General features: G+C 49.7%; 1 protein-coding gene across 10 annotated transcripts in view; it reads left to right on the plus strand.

Annotated features, from left to right (window-relative positions):
* LOC125172019 (phospholipid-transporting ATPase IB) overlaps positions 1 to 16,009 on the plus strand; it is a 647,472-nt gene that overhangs the window by 596,795 nt on the left and 34,668 nt on the right. For 7 of the 10 annotated variants that reach the window (XM_047869466.1, XM_047869485.1, XM_047869458.1 and 4 more), the window contains 2 exons: positions 6,270 to 6,361; positions 12,348 to 14,207. In XM_047869466.1, coding sequence (XP_047725422.1) covers positions 6,270 to 6,361; positions 12,348 to 12,445 — 190 coding nt within the window. In that variant the 3' untranslated portion in view covers positions 12,446 to 14,207. Of the gene's footprint in view, positions 1 to 6,269; positions 6,362 to 12,347; positions 14,208 to 16,009 lie in introns of those variants that run through there. The other 3 variants (XM_047869442.1, XM_047869436.1, XM_047869449.1) reach the window with 2 other exon arrangements.

A 16,009-nucleotide genomic window follows, 5' to 3' on the forward strand; every position in this document is an offset into this window, starting at 1 on the left:
GTCTTGGTAACTTAGCCAAAAATCTAGGCTCTTAATTACATCACACTGATTTATGTGTCTATCTTTATGCCAGTGCCACACTGTTTTTATTACCATAGCTTTAAAATTTTTTTTATGTTTTATTTATTTTTGAGACAGAGACAGAGACAGAGCATGAGTGGGGGAGGGGCAGAGAGAGAGACATGCACACAGAATCCGAAACAGGCTCCAGGCTCTGAGCTGTCAGCACAGAGCACAACACGGGGCTTGAACTCGGAAACGAGCTCATGACCTAGGCTGAAGTCGGACGCTTAACCAACTGAGCCACCCAGGCACCCCACCATAGCTTTATGTTAAGTTTTAAAATCAGGAAGTGTGAGTCCCATAATTTTTTTTTCAAGATTATTTTGGCAATTTGGGGTCCCTGTGGATCTTAGGACAATTTTGTCCATTTCTGCAAAAAAAGACTGTTGGAATTTTGCCTGTTTTGATTAGAATTTCCAACAAATTCATCAGATAGAAGTGGTGAATGCAGGCTTCCTTTGTTTTGTTCCCGGTCATAGAGAGACAGGTTTTAGTCTTTCACCATTGAACATGATGTTAGCTGTGGGTTTTTCATAAATGAAAAGGACTTTATGTGTTGTGTTGAGGCATTTCCCTTCTATTCTCAGTTGTTGAGTAATTTTATTATGAAAGGGTGTTGGTTTTGTCACATGCTCTGTCTGCACCAATTGAGATGATCACATGATATTTTTCCTTCATTGTATTAATGTATGGTATATTGATTGATTTTTGTATGTTGAACCAGCCTTGCATTCCTGGGATAAATCCCATTTGATCATGGTGTGTAATCCTTTTATTACACTACTGGATTTAGTTTGCCAGAGTTTTCTTGAAGATTCTATCTCCTTTTTTTAAACCAAGATCTCATAGATATAAATTGTCTTTCCTTGTACTAATTTGTACTTCGTTTTTTTTTTCCTTCCCATTATTCAAAATTAACCAAATATTTGGCTGTGTTTCCTTCACCTTTTTTCCAATGTCTTTGTGAGTATATAGCTTCCAAAATATGCACAGATGATAGAATACCATAAAGGGCAAATGTTATTATCATCCCTTTCTATCTTGAGTTTTTTCAGCATTATTGTTCAGCATTTTTTTAAGTTTATTTATTTATGTGAGAGAGACAGAGACAGTGTGAGTGGGGAAGGGGCAGAGAGAGAGGGAGAGAGAAGCAAGCTCCATGCTGCCAACACAGAGCCTGATGTGGGGCTCCAACCCACAAAACTGTGAGATCACAACCTGAGCCAAAACCAAGAGTCGGACGCTTAACCAACTGAGCCACCCAGGTGCCCTTTCCTGAGAAGTTTTAATAATCGTCAGTAATAATGCTTTTTTCTTCTGCAAAGAAGAAAATGGGAAATGGGGAAAGTACTATTACTTGACATTTCAACTTTGGAGCACATAGAGAAGCCAGTGGTCAGACATCTCCGCTAGAGTGTTTTATGAGCTCTCAGACCCTTTTCATCACCTAAACCTTTGTCGAATCTGCCACTTTAAGGGTCTCCAGAAAAGGTTGTTTCTGAGGATAGCGAAGCTTGAGAAAGAACAGTTCTGTGATCATGTTTTGTAGCCATAATGTTTTCCAGTAATTGGGTCAGGGGAATATAAATTATTCACAGAAACCAGATAAAGTCAATATGGTAGACTGAGCTGACTCAGGACTTTTCCAGATGCATAGAAATGCCCAGTGAAATATGAACAAAGAAAGGCTTTTAATACATAATCAACTTCAAATGGAACACAGAAACCTAGGTGCCAAAATGGAGAGACGCAAAAGCCAGTAGGCCAAGAGGGAGATAAAGCTGAAGAGGGGGTATCAGACTGCATAAAAGGCTCAGGGACTGAAGGTTCATAGATTAATATAGGGAAAGGAGATAAAACCTCAGTCCCCAGTGAGATAGAACTCAATGCATAAAGCTACAGATTTTGTAGGGCTGCTATTTTAATGAAACAGAAACGAGAAACATTTTACTCACTAGATTGACAAAGCAGCAATGGGGAAGACAGAATTACCCACCAGAAACTGGAAGCCCATGCTTATGTATGAGGTCCAATTTTAGACTCTTCCCAATGCTATGGGAGCTAAGCTAAGATAATATAAAAATTGATGCAACCCACAGGACCCTGGCAGAGGCAAAAGCAAATCATTCTGAAGCATGACTTCATAACTAGAGCACACACAGTAAATGAACCACATTGACGGTGGGTCATGGAATACTGCAGACATTTATTGGCTCTCCACACCCCCAAGAACTGGATAGGTAAGGAATGTCTGAACAAACCTATAAAATACTGGGGAAAGAAGATGTGGAAAGAGTAAAATAGTATGTGAGAACAGGCGGATCTAGAAGATAAATAAACTCTTGTAGACACGAGAAGGGTTCTAATTTCAATTAAAGCATGCCAGTCAGTTTAATGATAGTTCAGGTAAAACCAAAGAAAGAAAGGAAATGGAAAATGTAGAGGAGACGTAGAGATGTGGAAGATAGGATTATATATATAAGAAGATCCTGGATAAGAGAAAAACAGAGAACTGGGGACAGGCAGGATTCAAAGTGTTTTCCATACATGAAGATAAACTTCTGAGTTGTAGTGACTTTCCAGGTCTCAGCAGCTGAGCAGATTTAAAAACACATTTGGGCGCCCGGACGGCTCAGTCGGTTAAGCTTCGGAGTCTTGATTCCGGCTCAGGTCATGATCTCCCAGTTCGTGAGTTCGAGCCCTGCATGGGGCTCTATGCTGTTGGTGTGGAGCCCGCTTGGGATGCGCTCTCTCTCCCTCTCTGCCCCTCCCCCACTCACATGCTCTCTCGCGCTCTCTCAAAATAAAATATTTTGGAAAACACAAATCTACATCTAGTCGTACTAAGTGTCGTAACAAAACTGCAGAACACCAAGGACAGAGTAATTATAAAAGTATCTAGAAGGAAAAAGACTATCTGCAAACAACTGGTCCTCTAAATGAGTAGATAATTAAAAAGAATGTAAGAAAGGAGAAAGGGAGTGAAGAAAAATGTGATACATGAGAAGCCGAAAATAAATGACCCTCCTTAGATATATTTTAAAACATGACGAAGTGTTAGTTGTGATGCATATATACGTAAAACAAAAGTACGAAATAGAGATGTAGGACTATTTCTGATTTATTATAAGAGAGGGGGAATAATGGGGTCTGGGAGGAGGGCAACGGACTTTGTATTTGAAATTTTATTCTTTTGTTCAAATTTGAAGTAGGGGCGCCTGGCTGGCTCAGTTGGAGGAGCATGTGACTCTTGGATCTCAGGGCGTGAGTTCGAGCCCCACATTGGGTGTGGAGATTACTAAAAAAATAAACAGGGGCGCCTGGGTGGCGCAGTTGGTTAAGTGTCCGACTTCAGCCAGGTCACGATCTCACGGTCCGTGAGTTCGAGCCCCGCGTCAGGCTCTGGGCTGATGGCTCAGAGCCTGGAGCCTGTTTCCGATTCTGTGTCTCCCTCTCTCTCTGCCCCTCCCCCGTTCATGCTCTGTCTCTCTCTGTCCCAAAAATAAATAAACGTTGAAAAAAAAAATTAAAAAAAAAAAAAATAATAAAAATAAAAAAAAAATAAAAAAATAAAAAAATAAACAAACTTAAAAAAATATTTTTGAAGTCATTCTCACAACCAGGACAGGACTTGGTGCAGGAGTGCAAATGAGGTACCACGTCTGAGTATGTGAAAGTCGTAAGTCAAGCTAACAAATAGCCATATACCTTGATTAATACACCTTCATAAAGACTGTGGTGTTTTGTGATTCCCAGATTCTCTGGAGTTTTGGAGCCAGAAAGTCGTGGCATGGGAAAGAGTTTGCTGCCCTGTGCCCTCCCCCTACCCTCCCAACCCCAGCTTAAGGGGTCCCGCACTTAAGGGGGTTTACACGCATGAGTTTGGGCATCACCATCCATACACATCTGATGCAAAAACCCACCCATTGGCCACCCGCAGACCTAGGAGTGTGAATGCTGGCTCTAAGGTCTGCTTTTAGGAGGATAGTTTGGCCTTGGGTGCCAGCTTGGAGAGGTGTCCCTCAACAGGAACTTCTGGGGTCCCAAATACCTGGGGTGGAGGACAGGCGTGGACTCTGGGTGGACATGTCCCGCTGGCCCTATGGACCCTTTACCACATGGAAGGAAGGGCTGCAGGACAGAGTGGGTCCCTCTAAAACAAGGGGTCAAGCGGTCAAGCAGAGGAGCTCCATTTTCTAAAGCTGAGCGGGTGGGTGGACATTCACTGTACTAGTAGTCCCTATGTGTTTGGAGTGTCTTGTTATAAAGAGAGCAAGAAGAATGCACCATTTCACAAGGGAAAGAGGGACATCTGTCGAGCCCAAAGGCAGGGGCTTTTGCCAGCAGAGCATCCTGTGACCTTTGTATTTGCTACAGCTGAGTCTGTTTCCTCACCTGCCCAGGGAGAGACCAGGATATGTGACTTCCCACTTGCATGGTCCTGTGAAGTTCTCATTTCGCCCCATCACTAGGCAGCACCTTCCACGGAGGAATCCTGGCCAGTACTGGGTCACACAGGGAGGACGGCCCTTCATTTCCTTAAACTGGGAAAGCAGCCAGCACAGGGAGCCCCGGGCACACTCACAGGCTCCTCCTCGTGTATCTGCTCCTCTCTGCCTTGTCCGGGCTGTTGCTCAGCAGAGCCCAGTGAGATTAATTTGGCCCGTGGAAGAAAAGGCCATGAGAGAATGGAAAGCCGGTGCCAAGGGATAGAAAAGGTGTTTTTCCTCATCAGCCATCATGCATTTTGCCAAGCTTAGCTAGCCGAGGCTCACCTCCAATTGGTGATGAACAAACATTGTCCTTTCAACTGACGTAATCAGAAAACGTTCTCTTCTGGAAACTCAAGTGCAAAAGGAACTTCAGCTCAGAGAACTACTGAGAATACCTTGGGCCCCGCTCCTCCTTCAAGGCCCTTGAGTTGCTGTGAGGTCGACTCCTGTCAGGAGACCATGGTCTTCAGGCTCGAGGCTCATAGAGGTGGGATGGGGGGGATGTACTCGGACGGCCCATGGCCGCAGCTCCTCAAACGACTTCTGTGCCCTCACATTCCCACAAACGGCAGATCGGGGCGTATTTGTTTGCTAGGGTTGCCATCACAAAGTACCACAGACTGGGTGACTTAGCAGAAATTTGTTTTCTCACTTCTGGAGGCCGGAAGTCCAAGATCAAGGTGTTGGCAGTGTTGGCTCCTTCTGAGGTCTCTCCCGCTGGCTGGTAGATAGATGGCTGTCTTCCTTGTCTTCAGACGGTCTTCCTTCTGTGTGTCTGGGTCCTAATCTCCTCTCCTTAAGAGGACACCAGTCGTGTTGGATTAAGCCCACCCTAGCGACCTCATTTAACTTAATCGCCTCTTTACAGACCCTGTCTCCAAATACAGTCCCATTCCGAGATTACTGGGGGTTAGGATTGCAACGTAAGAATTTGGGGGGATCGCAGTTCAGCCCATATCAGAGGGCATTGGCAAACTCCCACACACCAGGAACCTCCTGGGGCAAGCAAAGTGACCTCGTAATGGTGAGAAATCAAAGCCCTTTGGCCTACCTGGGCAACTTTGAAGCACCCCCTTCTGCTTTATCAGAATAAACAAAAGCTACCCCAGAGGACCGCTCTGTGTTTCCTTACAGGGGTGGCAACCTTGGAGGGAACCCTTTCAGGAAAGGCGAGAAGAGCTCCTAATCCTCGTGTGTTCCAAGAAAATTCACCTTGACTTTCAAAATAACAATCAGGTTGTGCAGAAAGAAATCAGTCTCTCGCGGGGGCCCCAAGGCACCTCCGGGAGGCTCTCGTCCTGGTATATTTTACTGGCTCAGGGAGAGGCGGCTGCAGGTGGGACTAAGGCTTTTAAGGCATTTACCATAGAAACAGATCACTGCTTGCAGAAGTGTTCTGGAGAGCCAAGGGTGTGCCTGGTATGAAAGGGCACTTGCGGTGCACTTCAATTAAGAGGCAGGCCGCGTTCAGAGGCGTTACGTACAGGACAGACTGGAAACAGAGCGCCTTTCAGAAGAGGGAGCAGTGCACTCAGGGTGTCGAGATAGCATCTACTGTAAATAATAGAGCTGCTGGCCAAACTGGACATTTTTCTTGACATGAGGAAGCCTTTTCCCCCGGTCTCTTTTATTTTGAAACCTAAAGTCACTGGGTGAGGCATCTTGAGAGGCATCCACACGAACCGGGACTGACCGAGTTTGATCCACCTGCAGGATGAATGAACGTGACCGCCTACTGAGGAGGCTCAGCAGGAAGACGCCCCCCACACTCTTCCGAGGAGGCTCCCTCCAGCAGTGTGTCCCCCGTAAGTAGCCCTCGCCCCCTTCCGGTCAGCCAGACCCCAGTGACGCAAGGAAGGCGGAGGCTTCATTAAAGCATGCTGGTGCTAAGAGGGACGGAGACGCTTGCCAAGCCAGAGCCCCCCCATTTGGACGTGGAATTTGTGCATTTGGCTCCGGGCGAGTAAGCCGGAGTCTAGGTAGTGCCCTGGGACCCAATCAAATGCCTGAATGACAGAACCCTGAAACTTAAAATCCTGATGTGCTCGAGATCCTTCTGTCAGCCTCCCAATAGGATTTTGTTCTAAGGCTCAAGTGATATGATTTTTAAATCATTTCCCCCAAAGATAGCAATGTGCACTCTTTTATTTCATATTAGCATGTTAATTAAAACAATGACGATCACCGGGGGGGAAAAAAAAAATCTCTGTTCTCTTCCCAGGAAGGCTGCCTCTGCCTCTAGCGCTGGTGTCCCCACTCAACACCAGAGGCCAGGCCTGATTTCTGCTGAGGCACCTGACTCAGGCAGGGGTCAGTGGGGGTGCGCCAGACCCCAGAGGAAGGGTGGGAGGCCACGAAAGAGACACAGGTGGCACAGCTCACGGAGGTTGTAGGCCTATTTCAACAATCCAGCCACTTGGCTGGCCGCTGAGAGGTGTTATTAGCACAGGTTTCCTTGGGCCGGAGGGGACGTCACCTGCCTTCCCCAAGGCGAAGCCTGTTGGCACCTGTCGTCTGTCACCTGTTTCTGCCCCTCTGAACCCCACCTCTTCTCCCAGCACTTCCTCTCTCGCACATCACTTACCATCTCTTCAGCTGACACGTCTCTTGCTTCCTTTCTCTCCCCGAGTTGTTCAGGAGGGAATAGGAATGGTTTAGGAGAAGTGGAGAATTGTTGTGTCCATAGTAACAGGTATTGAGGGTCTGTTTCAGGCTCCCCTGAGCTCCACCCATCAACAGATCTTCACAGACTTTCCAACAGAGAGAAGGACAGGGATGGACTCCCCTCCTCACTTTCCCACATGGAACACCAAGTTCCCTGTGGTGCCTCACATGCCGCCCGTCCTGCCCCAGGAAGCAGGCAGTGTCTGCCCCAAGAGCACTCGGCAGAGGCTCAGGTCGCTACAGTAACTGGCGAGCAAGGCCCAGCGATCTGGGTCACAGCCATTGTCTCTCTGATCCAGGAGAGAGGTTGAGTCAGGAGGCTTGATGGCGTGGTCCAGACAGTGAGGTCTGCAGGGTCCCGCTTCTGGAGCTGGACTGCCTGGGGGTCCTGTCCCAGCAATGTCACTTTTTTTGTGTGACCTTACATCTCTGTGTCTACATCTGTAAAATGGAGATGATGTAAGAACTGGGTTCGGGGGGAGAATTAAATGAGATGGTTTATACCAAGTGCCTAGAACAGTGCCTGACACTACGGAGTCCAATAAAGGTGAGGTATTACTGGTTTTTTCTGCCACTAGGTGAGTAACTTTGGGCAAGTTACATATTTCTCTAAACTTCTGTTTCCTCCACTGGGGGAACAAAAGAATTATAATAATATACGTCTTACACACCCTCCGTGAGGCTTCAGGAGGACGTGTGTAAAGCAGCTCTCTGTAGCAGGGCACAGAGAAAATGGATACGGATTCTGTACATGATGATGTCTGGGCCCCACTGCTTCTCTAATAAATGTTTCAGAATAACCCGAGAAAGGCTCTATGTGATGCATATATTGAGATCAAAGATCAAGTAAGAACTTTTGCAGAAGAGTCATAAAATATCCTACAACTGTTGAACGTTTTTCTTAACTCTCGGTGGTTTGAAGGACAAAAGAAAATTCTAAGGAACAAGTACAAGGAATAAAAAAAAAAAGACCTCTAAAATCACGGCACGTTTTAAAAACACCCAGCAACTAATAGCAAGAAACCGATCGGTAACAGAACATTCTGTCAGTAACAGCTAGAGAAGGCCATCGAGCTGTGAGAAGTGGTCCTGGCCTGCGAGGAGGTCTGCGTTCTCCTCTTGGCCTCTGCTCGCCCGCCCTGGGTCTGTCCGTCAGCTGTCTTGGCCCTGTCTTCCCGGGAAACTGGAAGGAAAACTCTCATCTTGGCGGGATTTGTAGTTCCTTACAGGCCACCGACGCGCGGTATTGATAACTGAGATCAGCGTTTTCCTACAGTCTAATTTCCGTGGCATCCGCAAACGGGCTACCCCCATTTCTGTCGCTTTCAGGGAACTTCTACTTTCATGAAGCTGTTTTATCAGAGCTACTTAAGGGGAGTTTTATTCCAAAATAATTTTTAAAAAATGACATGATTTTATGGGTTTCACCAAATGTTCTATCAGAACACAAAACAACTAAGATGCTCCCCTACCCTTCCAACTCCTCTCACCTACCCCGTTCTGCCCCCAGACTCTGGCTGTGGCTGAGCATTTAAGGAGCAGATGCCTTGGGAAGCCAGCCAGGGGAAGTTTATGAGTGGGGTCCATCCAGGGCTTTCCCCACGGCCCCATCGTTACTTTCTGGCTCTCGGGACTTCCTGACAGATGGAGCAGATCGGGAGAGGCTAAGGGTTGGAGGCTTCCTCTGAGCTCCCCATTTGGATGCAAATGGCGGCTACTTGTTCATCGGACAGAAGCTGGTGACCTGATGGGGCATCTTTGTTGGGCTGGGGGGTGCGGGCTGGGCGGGCAGAGGCTCGTTGGGTGGTGATAGTCCCTGTGGCCCCACTGAACACTTTTCCCCTCACGGCCCTCGCTCCCGCCAGGCCTGGTTTCTGAGAAGACCATATTGTTGTCTGTAGGAGGGGGACACCCCTGCCCCAGGGTAGCCCTCCCAGGCCGCCCTCCATTCCTTCTTGAGTTACACGGCTCGCTTCATGTCTCTGCTGAGGCCAAGAAAGTCTAGTGAAGAAGGTCTTAGTGCGTCACGTTCTGGAAACATGATGGTAGATGCAACCCATGGGAACTGCGGGACAAGCCCTCGGGGAGTGGCCTCTGGGCGCTCAGCTGACCCTGGGAGAAGAGATTTGCTACTGGACCAGAAGGTCCTCTCAGATGGGCACCTGGAAGCCCTTCCCAGTCTGGAGTGGAGGGGGAATCCTGCTGGAAGGCCCTTGTGCCAGTGAGACAAATACAAGCCAAGGATGCCTTACAGCTCCAAGCTACGTCTGTGTCCCAGTAGGCATGGGCAGGATATGAATGAAAAACAGAATAAGTAAGACAGCACTTGAGCAAGGAGCAGACAATTCCACATGCTAAGATAACTTTCCCAAAAGGACGCTTCCAAACAACGTTTCTGTGTCTGAAAAAGTCCCCTTCGTTTTCTTCCTCTCCACCAGGCACCTCCCCCCTCCAAAAAGCACATCAAAAAAGACGGGGAGCAGTCGTTCTACTCAGATGGATTGTTGAGACTGCCTCCGTTCTTTTCTGGAATGGAAGTAGAGGCTTCCTCCAGTGGTGCTGAGTGTGAATCGGCCCTGAACGAAGACGAGCGTTCTGTGGCCTGGCTGTAGTTCGCCATGGAAACGCCTGGCACCCATGTGGAGGGTTAGAGCTCTGAGGACACATGGACCTCATCTGGTCCAGGCCCTTTTTTTTCCGGAACAGTCAACTAAGAAGACCCAGAGAGCTTAACCCATGGTCCTGTGGCCACGTTACTGCCACACAAAGGACTAGAACCATCCTCTGCCTCAGGCCCTGGGCCTCAGGATCCAAGATGGAAGCAGCGCAGGTGAGAAAGCCACCGTCGGGGTGGAGAGCTCACTGGCCACCTGCCTGCCACCAGACGGTCTCGGGAAGAGCACTGACAGGGCGCTCCCATTGCTTGGGATCAGAGCCACTTCTGCCGGGTTGACGAGCATCCGCCTGGGGTGTCACGGCAGGCCACCGACAAGGGTTGCGTGGCCCCCTCGGGAAAACATGGGATGTTGACTAGAAATGTTCCTGTTAAAAGACCGGAGAGTGAAAAGTATCCAAGTTGACCACAGAACACACAGCCTTGTGACCGGAGGAGACGGTGTTATTGGCTAGATTTTGCTTTGAAACATCCCACAGCAAGGTGTCTGGTCTCAGACTGCAGTCAAAGAGCCGCACAAAGAGCACCTTGTGCTGGAGGGGCCTCAGCACCCGGGAGGGAGGGAGCCGCCCCTCGGAAGCTGGGCAAGGGACGTCTCCTCTCCCCTGGCTCTCACCAGTCAAGCAACTCACTCGGAGGAAACCTAAATCAGAAGAATGGAGGAGAGAGGAGGCATTTCCTCTTCAGGTCCCGTGAAGCCGCTGAAGCCTCCTTGTGTGAAAAGCCAGCATGAGAAAGTTCAAGTGCCCTGCACCCAGCACCCCCAGGGCCTCCCTCCCCAGGCCCGCTCCTGCATTCCAGCCCAGGGACCCCGCCTGCTCTTGGACCCCGCAAGATGGGGCTCACGCCAGCCGCCACATGGTGTGATGTTTTGGTTTGCGGATTTGGTTTTGTTAGAGATGGAGGTGAGCCAGTGGAAGAAAGCCCCCCCCCCCCGCCCCGTGGAAGATTCCTTTCGGTTCTTATCCTTCCCTAGTTCTCCCTGCACTCCCACCTGCCCCTGCTGTCCAGCCCATGTCCTTAGCTGCCTCCTGGGCCACCTGTGCAGAAGAGCCCTGGCCTCCCAGGGTGTCCTTTCTGAGCCCTGGGGTTTACTCAGGTGGTGGCCGGGAGAGCCAGGAAGCCAGCCCAGGCTCAGAAAGTCTGCTTTATGAGAGTCTGGTTTACGCAGAGCACAAAGTCACCCTGCACACCATCCCCACGAAGACGGCTATGCGTTGCTCTTACCTGTCCTTATGGTTCAGAAACTCTCCTTTGTAAGCCAAGTGTCTTAGTAAAATAGTCACCCCTGCGAGGTGATACACAGCCACAACTTCTGATTTCTTTTTCTCCCTTGGAGAACGTGGCCATGAACTAACATGTCCATTGATAAGTCATCCGCACACGTGGATGGGAGTGACCGGTGTCAGACGTTTTACCGTGTTGTCTTTTGGTCAGAATGTCCAATCCAGCTGTGGGACTTCGCCATACCCCTGACCCAGAGGAGTTAGCCAACAGAGACAGAGTCTTGTAGATGCTCCTTCTGTGGGAAGGACCCTTTAGGAAGGAGGGACCTACTCTGGGCTTTCGAAGGCTAAACCTCTCTTGGAACCAGAGGTGCAGGAGAGTGTGGGTCCTGCAGAAGTCCTGCCTGGGTTTGGCTCCCAGCCCTGCCACTCACTAGGTCTGTGAAATCACCCTGCTCCTCCGTTTCCCCATCTGTGAAATGGGAAGAATACTATCACCTAACTCATAGGGCTTTGGGGGAGGAATAAATGAGCTATTCGTGCATAATACATAGAACAGGCCCGGCGCACAGAGCATTTAATAATTGTTGGAAGCTGGTGTTATTATTATCGGAACTGATTGTAAGACCCAGTCTTCCTGGGGGCTCTGGAATTTATCTTGTGATCTTTTTCTTTATGTACACAAAAATGAACACACTAATTCCTTATTACCAGTCCGCATCAGTCCGCTTGAAAAGTGGGAATGCCGCGAGCGTCACAGGCACATCGCCAGTCTTCGCTCCCGCCGTTGCTGGGTGCTCCCCGGCCAGCCTGCCAGCTTCAGGCAGATTGGGACACTTCTGGAGCAGGGCAAGTGGCCTTGCCTCCCGGCTGGCGCTGGGACAGTGCAGACATGGACCAGTGACCTGCCGTTTACGCTTCCCTGGCTGAGCTCCGCCTCGGCCAGGCGGGCCCCCGAGCCTTTCCCATCCCGGCGGCGGTGGCGGCCACAACCAGTCAGGCCCTGCTGGGTCAGGCCTCGTCCCACCCCGCCCCACACTCTGCCCACGTTTCCCTCCCGGGCCACGGGTCTGTCCGTCCCAGGCTCCCACCTACCCAGGGCCGGTGAGCCCAGTGTGGCGAAACTGAGCTCCCGTGTCCCAAAAGAGCATTTTCTTCTAAACCCTGGGTGGTCCCCCCTCCCCCAGTTCTCCTCTCAACCAGTCCCCGTGTGTGTTCCTCCTGCAGATGGGTACGCCTTCTCTCAAGAGGAGCATGGAGCTGTCACTCAGGAAGAAATCGTCCGTGCTTACGACACCACCAAGAAGAAATGCAGGAAGAAATAAGACGTGAGTTGTCCTGATGGGTCCCAGGAAAGAGACGTGGTTTGTCGCGCCCGGTGTGAACCCATCTCTGCCCGAAGAGACTGGTGTCAGCAGCCAGAACACCATAAAACACATTTCCGTGGCCTTAGCCAACCGGTTTGTTAGTCACACAGTCCCTCGCCAACCTGCAGTAGATCCCGCGGGGGAGGCCGTCTCTTCCCCTTCCCGTGTGTCCGCAAGCGCTTGGCCTACCTTCCGTTCCCGTTGTTGCGAAGCATCCAGCTGTGCTCTGTGAGCCGTGAAATTGAAAGCGTTACGTTTCATTTAACCATCAGTGCTAGCGGTCCTGGGAGAAAGGCGAGAGAGTGCCATGCCCGTCTCGTGGAATGGGAGCGGGGGCGCGCTCGCTTCCCGTCGCGTTAACTCACGGAATTCGGTCCACCAGGCAGCGCGTAAGCTGCATTCGGGGCAGGCCGGCGTCTGGCTTTGATTCCTCTTGGGTTTGTATGACGTCGGCGTAAACTTCTCCACTGCGGTGAAATCGCAAAAAAACGTCCATCAGGGTGGTAAGCCCGAGGACGCTTATCGTAATGCGCTCCACGGGCCCGGCAGGGCGGCCGGGTCGGCGTTCCAGGATTCTCCTGCACCCTTCGCAGGTGCCCCCTGTGGCCCGGCGGGCTTCCCTGTCGCCGACCTTCTGCATGGCTGGCCGCGGTGCCCGGTGCATGGCCGCTGGTGGGCAACCAACCGAAATCTGCACTGTTTCTTGCTCTAGCACAGATTCGGGTTACCGATGCGAGAAATCCCCTCTTCCACACCGCTCTTTCCCTCCCGGAACTCAAGAAAAGAAAACATACCCCGCATGTATCCTGAGCGTCTGTCTGCCTCCTTCCGAGGACAGGGAAGCCTGCGGGGTCGGGGGTGGCAGAACGCCTCCGCCAGCCTGCTCTGGTGAGGCTCTCGGCGCTCGCTCCCCAACCTCCAGGCCACTGGACCTTTGGCACCCATTTAAGCCAGACCCACGCTGTTCTCTTGGGAGGTGGGAGCACATTTTGCGTTTTCGCTGCTGGGAAACCACTGAATTTCTAGCGTGTCTCCCCGGAGAAGAGAAGCCCCTGTCACTCTGCCACTCTGAAATCGGAGAGAATGAGGGAATCCAGTGGGAGAGTAAGGGGCCCTGAGGCTGGTGGAGGAAGAAAGCCATCAAAGGAGAAAGCAAGAGGCAAGGACACAGAGACACGGGGACGAGGACGCGGGGGGACATTTTAGCCCAGTCTCAGCGGAAACCGGAATCAAGCCCGGAGGCCCAGGCGGTCGGTCGTGATGATCTGCCTCATGCATACAGGAGGCTAAACAAGACCTTGACAGGCAGTTTTCGTTGAAAAGAATTCTACAGGTTTCAAGGAAAACGCCCTTTTCTATAGGGATGAGGTTTCCTTCCTTATCGAGTCGGTGTGATAAACGGGCACCTCCCGGAAAGTAAAGTGTCCTGAATCTAAGGCAAGGAAGAGAAGCGCTGAGTCACTGACCTTGCAAACTGCACAATGCCACCTTCTAAATTTGGACGGAACTTGTGAGCCCTCAGGCATGAATGTCAGCACCTGGAGCCCTTAATAAATGGCCAGCCTGGAGGCACGTTCCTCTCCTCTCCGCTTTGGTTGCCAAACCAGATTTTTGGATGGCTTCACATAAATACTTCTGGGCAGCTGTTACTGCTTAAAATGGCACAGTGCTTCTGGGGATGGCTGTGCTAAATGGGGAAATAAAACAATAGTGCACTTTGCTTCCTTATCCTTTATTTTTGGAACATCCACATCTTATTGGGCATTGTGATAACTGAGAGTATGATTTGCTTTGACTAAGAAAACTAATCCTTTACTCACGGCATGACCAGGATTCAGAGAGGGCTTACGGGGAAGCGGAATGCCGTGAGGCTTAGAAAATGGCCCTTCCTTCTTCCCCAGGATGGTAAACCATTTTTAAATACTAGAACACCCGGTGACATGAATCACCGGAGGACTGTCATGCAGGAATTGCGCCCCCCAGCCCACAAAATGTGCCTGTAGTTAACACAACAGACCAAGGTAAATGTCTTTATTGGACACCCAGAGAGATGATGTCCTAAATACATAGGAGGAATGAAAATTTGAATTGAATGTGCATTAGGCATCCTGACTGTTTGGTTTCATTTGGAACTAGGCCTGTCTGGAAAGGGGAACTCAAACTCACTCTTTGTCAAATACTTAGTTCTTTCTTTCACTTGAAGCCTTCCAAATTAGATTTGTGAATTACGGGGTGTGTGTGTGTGTGTGTGTGTGTGTGTGTGTGTGTGTGTTTTGTTTGGGCTTTTGGTTTTTTATTTTATTTTTTACAGTAAAATGCAGTTCAGATTTTCTGAGATTTTAGTATATTTTCCAATTCTTTTGAAAATGGGACTAAGCAATCTTTGCAAGTATGAGACATGCACACAGAAGAAACCGTGAGATGGGATACCTTTCTGTTCTCTTATGCGGTTACGCCGTCTGGTAGCCAAATGACTAAATTGGGCTTCGAGGAGGAACAGCTGTCACTGTGTGCAGTGTAGTATTTAGCCGCGGCCAACTCGGGGGCTGTGTCATTTGTCCCGTCTTCAAAATCGAGGTCAGAGTGTCACGCACAGCCCCTCCCCAGGGAGCACGGTGGACTGGAGCAAGTTGCATACTCTGGCTGTCAGCTCAGTGGAGATGCCACATGGGACTTGTCACTCTGCCACATGGTAAGTGACATACAGGCTGGCAGGTCATACTTGGTCAGCACTACGGGGCCTGTTCCTGATTGGGCTAAAGTAGCAGCATCCACTGAGGCCCAGCCTCCGTCTGGGGTTATACACAGACTGCCGACTCTTAAATTTGAGTCCACGTTCCATTCCGGCTGACTCCGCAGAAAGAAAAGACTGGCCGTTCTATGCACTGAGTTTTGAGTTCCACTGCACACTCGCACGGGCCAGCAAGGGAGGCTGTGGCAAGTGCACATTAAGCGGGCAGGATAGGAGAACAGAATAAGCCAGCCATTTCTGCTTGGCTGTCTGGATTAGCACTTGGTTGCTGATCAGAATGGGCTTTGTCATCATTTGGGGATGTGGCTGACGTGTCCATCCTGTCTCTGAGCAAACTGTTCAGGGCTTCTCGACCAGCGTTATATTCTCCCATCTCCCCAAAATGTGATCATCTCGGGGGGGCATCGTAGAGCATACAAAACCCATGCTTTAGAGAAAGGAGGTGCTGTTGCTTTAACATTCGCGGAGTAACATCCTCAAACGTGAACCTGAGTTTTGGCAGAGCATGGGTGGGAACTCTGTTGACGTTTCCTTTTCCCTGACAAGGCTTCAGGTCTTGCTGTAGGGAGCTGGCAGTGGAAATCAGTGATAACTTGTCAAGAGGCGGTGAATAATGAAAAAAAAAAGTGAGTATGAGCAACAAATGTCTGAAAATGCATATAGATGTACATATGACAGGCGCTAAGACTGAATTTTTTTAAAGAAAACTATCGTCTGTAATCTCCATTTGTTACAACAATGACCCTTTATCTCCTTTTTTGAAGAGAATC

Source organism: Prionailurus viverrinus, chromosome A1 (assembly GCF_022837055.1).
Source record: "Prionailurus viverrinus isolate Anna chromosome A1, UM_Priviv_1.0, whole genome shotgun sequence".
Taxonomy (NCBI): Eukaryota; Metazoa; Chordata; class Mammalia; order Carnivora; family Felidae; genus Prionailurus; species Prionailurus viverrinus.